At 44.6% G+C, this 2,500-nt stretch overlaps 1 protein-coding gene across 1 annotated transcript in view; it reads left to right on the forward strand.

Annotated features, from left to right (window-relative positions):
• The window catches only part of LOC138862923 (uncharacterized), a 4,356-nt gene that overhangs the window by 764 nt on the left and 1,092 nt on the right, over positions 1-2,500 (forward strand). The window contains exon 1 of the mRNA XM_070126127.1: positions 1-2,500. This exon is cut by the window's left edge and continues 764 nt beyond it; it is cut by the window's right edge and continues 1,092 nt beyond it. Coding sequence (XP_069982228.1) covers positions 1-2,500 — 2,500 coding nt within the window.

Below are 2,500 nucleotides of genomic sequence, written 5' to 3' on the forward strand. Positions count from 1 at the left end.
GTATATCGAGGCTCATGGTCATTTTACCCTTAGGACTCCCCAACAAGCAACTGTGTCAAGTCAATCGTCGGCGCAGCAGTTCGGGCAGGTAAATGAGGGCAGTGACAGGAGCCCTCGTAAGGCACTATCTTCGCCTCTTCCTCAGGTAAAATGTTATATCTGTCAAAAAGGTGGACACAAGGCGTGGGATTGCTATTTCAGGCCCAATATAAATAAAAGCAAGGTTGCAAGCACGTCAGCGACGTCCGGACCGACGAGGAAAGAGGCCGCGGCGGTAACATCACAGGGAGCGCCGAGCATCGCCGAGCACCCGCAAGACGACGCATCGGAAGTTGTACAGGTCGACCCGGTGGGGGTGATTGACGATCACGGATGGATTAAGGTAAATGGAAAGGGATTTCGGATGGCTTGTGGAGGATCAGGAAAAGATAGACATTCGAAGTTAATTACGAAACCGGGAGAAGTGGAAGGACATAAAGTGACGGTAATGAGGGACAATGGCTGCACTACCGTGTTGGTCAAGAGAAGCTTGGTACCCAATTGTAAGTTGACAGGTAAACACTGTGTTGTCAAGATGGCTAATTCGGATGTATTTTGTTATCCGGAAGCAGAAATTACGGTTAAGAGTCCTTTTTATACAGGAACGACTAAAGCTGTTTGTATACCTAATCCTATACATGACTTGGTAATTGGAAATGTACCAGGCGTAAGGTTAGGAGATAATAACGGAAAACACACGTGTGGTGTAATAACACGTGACAGACAAACGAAGGAAAGAAAACAACCAGAACTTAAGGTATTGGCAGTCTCTAACATGCTGAATATGACAATCAAGCGAGCACAGCAAGAAGACAAGACTTTGGATGGAGTACGGAAGTATGCAGGGGAAGGTAAAGAATTTTTTCGTAGAAAGAAAAATGAATTTTCTATGTTTATATTAAAACGAGGAGTTCTTTACAGAAAGGTGAAAATCGGTGACTTGGAGAGAGAGCAACTCCTTGTTCCCTCCCAGTGTCGCTCCGCCGTACTCGACCTGGCTCATTCCAGCATCATGGGGGGTCATCTGGCGACTGGGAAAACCAAAGATCGAGTTATGGAGAAGTTCTTTTGGCCCGGGATAACTAAAGACATTGAACGATATTGCAAATCGTGTGATGTGTGTCAGAGGACTGTTGACAAAGGTAAAGTACAAAGAGCAAAATTAGGGAAAATGCCAATAATTGGAGAGCCCTTTTCTCGTTTAGCTGTTGACATTGTCGGCCCGATTGAACCGCGGTCGTCTGACGGTTCGAGATACATCTTGACGGTCGTGGACTTCGCCACAAGATACCCGGAAGCTGTGGCACTGCAGAACATCGACACTGCATCCGTGGCGGAAGCTCTGGTAAATATCTTCAGCCGAGTGGGCATTCCAAGGGAAGTGCTATCAGACCGGGGAACGCAATTTACCTCGGCAATGATGCAGGAAGTATATAGGTTGTTGTCTATACAGTCTATTACTACGACTCCTTATCACGCTATGTGTAATGGTTTGGTAGAAAAATTCAATGGTACACTGAAAAGGATGTTGAAAAGAATGTGTGTAGAACAGCCTAAAGAGTGGCATAGATATTTATCACCATTACTTTTTGCATATAGAGAAGTCCCACAGGCAAGCACAAAGTTCTCGCCATTTGAGCTTGTTTACGGCCACGCAGTGAGAGGCCCGATGACATTGTTACGAGAGCTGTTTGACGGCGAGGTGAAGGAACCCGAAACGAGGTCATCATACGAATACGTTATCAGTCTACGGGAAAGGTTAGAAGACACTTGTCGTATGGCATTAAATGAACTAAAGAATGCACAGGAAGTTGCACAATATTACTATGACCGAAAAACTAAAGACAGGGTTATAGAATCGGGAGATTACGTATTACTACTGCTACCTACGAACTCGAATAAACTGCTGTTTCAGTGGAAAGGTCCTTTTAAGGTAATTGGAAGTCCGAATCGACTGAACAAGATAGTGGATGTGAACGGAACATTAAGGAAATACCACATAAATATGCTAAAAAGGTATGTACATAGGGAATCGGCTGACGCTTTTCCAGCAGCGGTTGTGGTGGTGAACGACGAGGATAATGCGGAGGGAAGAGCGACGACAATTCCCAGTTATAACCAGCGCGAAACATGGAAAGATGTCTCGTTAGATTCGGACTTGCCAGCCGATCAACGAGACGACGCGAAAAGCATCCTGCAAGCGTTTGGCGATGTTCTCACCGATGTCCCAGGTAAAACAACCGAAATTGAATATAATATTGAATTAACAGTTCCTGAAACGATAAGAGTAAAACCGTATCCTTTACCCTATAGACTGGAGGAAGAAGTGAAAAAGGAATTGCGTAGTATGCTTGAGATAGGGATAATTGAGCCTTCAGACTCTGAATATTCTACACCTATTTTAGTTGTACCTAAAAAAGATGGAAATCGGAGACTTTGCTTAGATTTCAGAAAGCTGAAT

This window comes from Penaeus vannamei, chromosome 10 (genome assembly GCF_042767895.1).
Source record: "Penaeus vannamei isolate JL-2024 chromosome 10, ASM4276789v1, whole genome shotgun sequence".
Classification (NCBI taxonomy): Eukaryota; Metazoa; Arthropoda; class Malacostraca; order Decapoda; family Penaeidae; genus Penaeus; species Penaeus vannamei.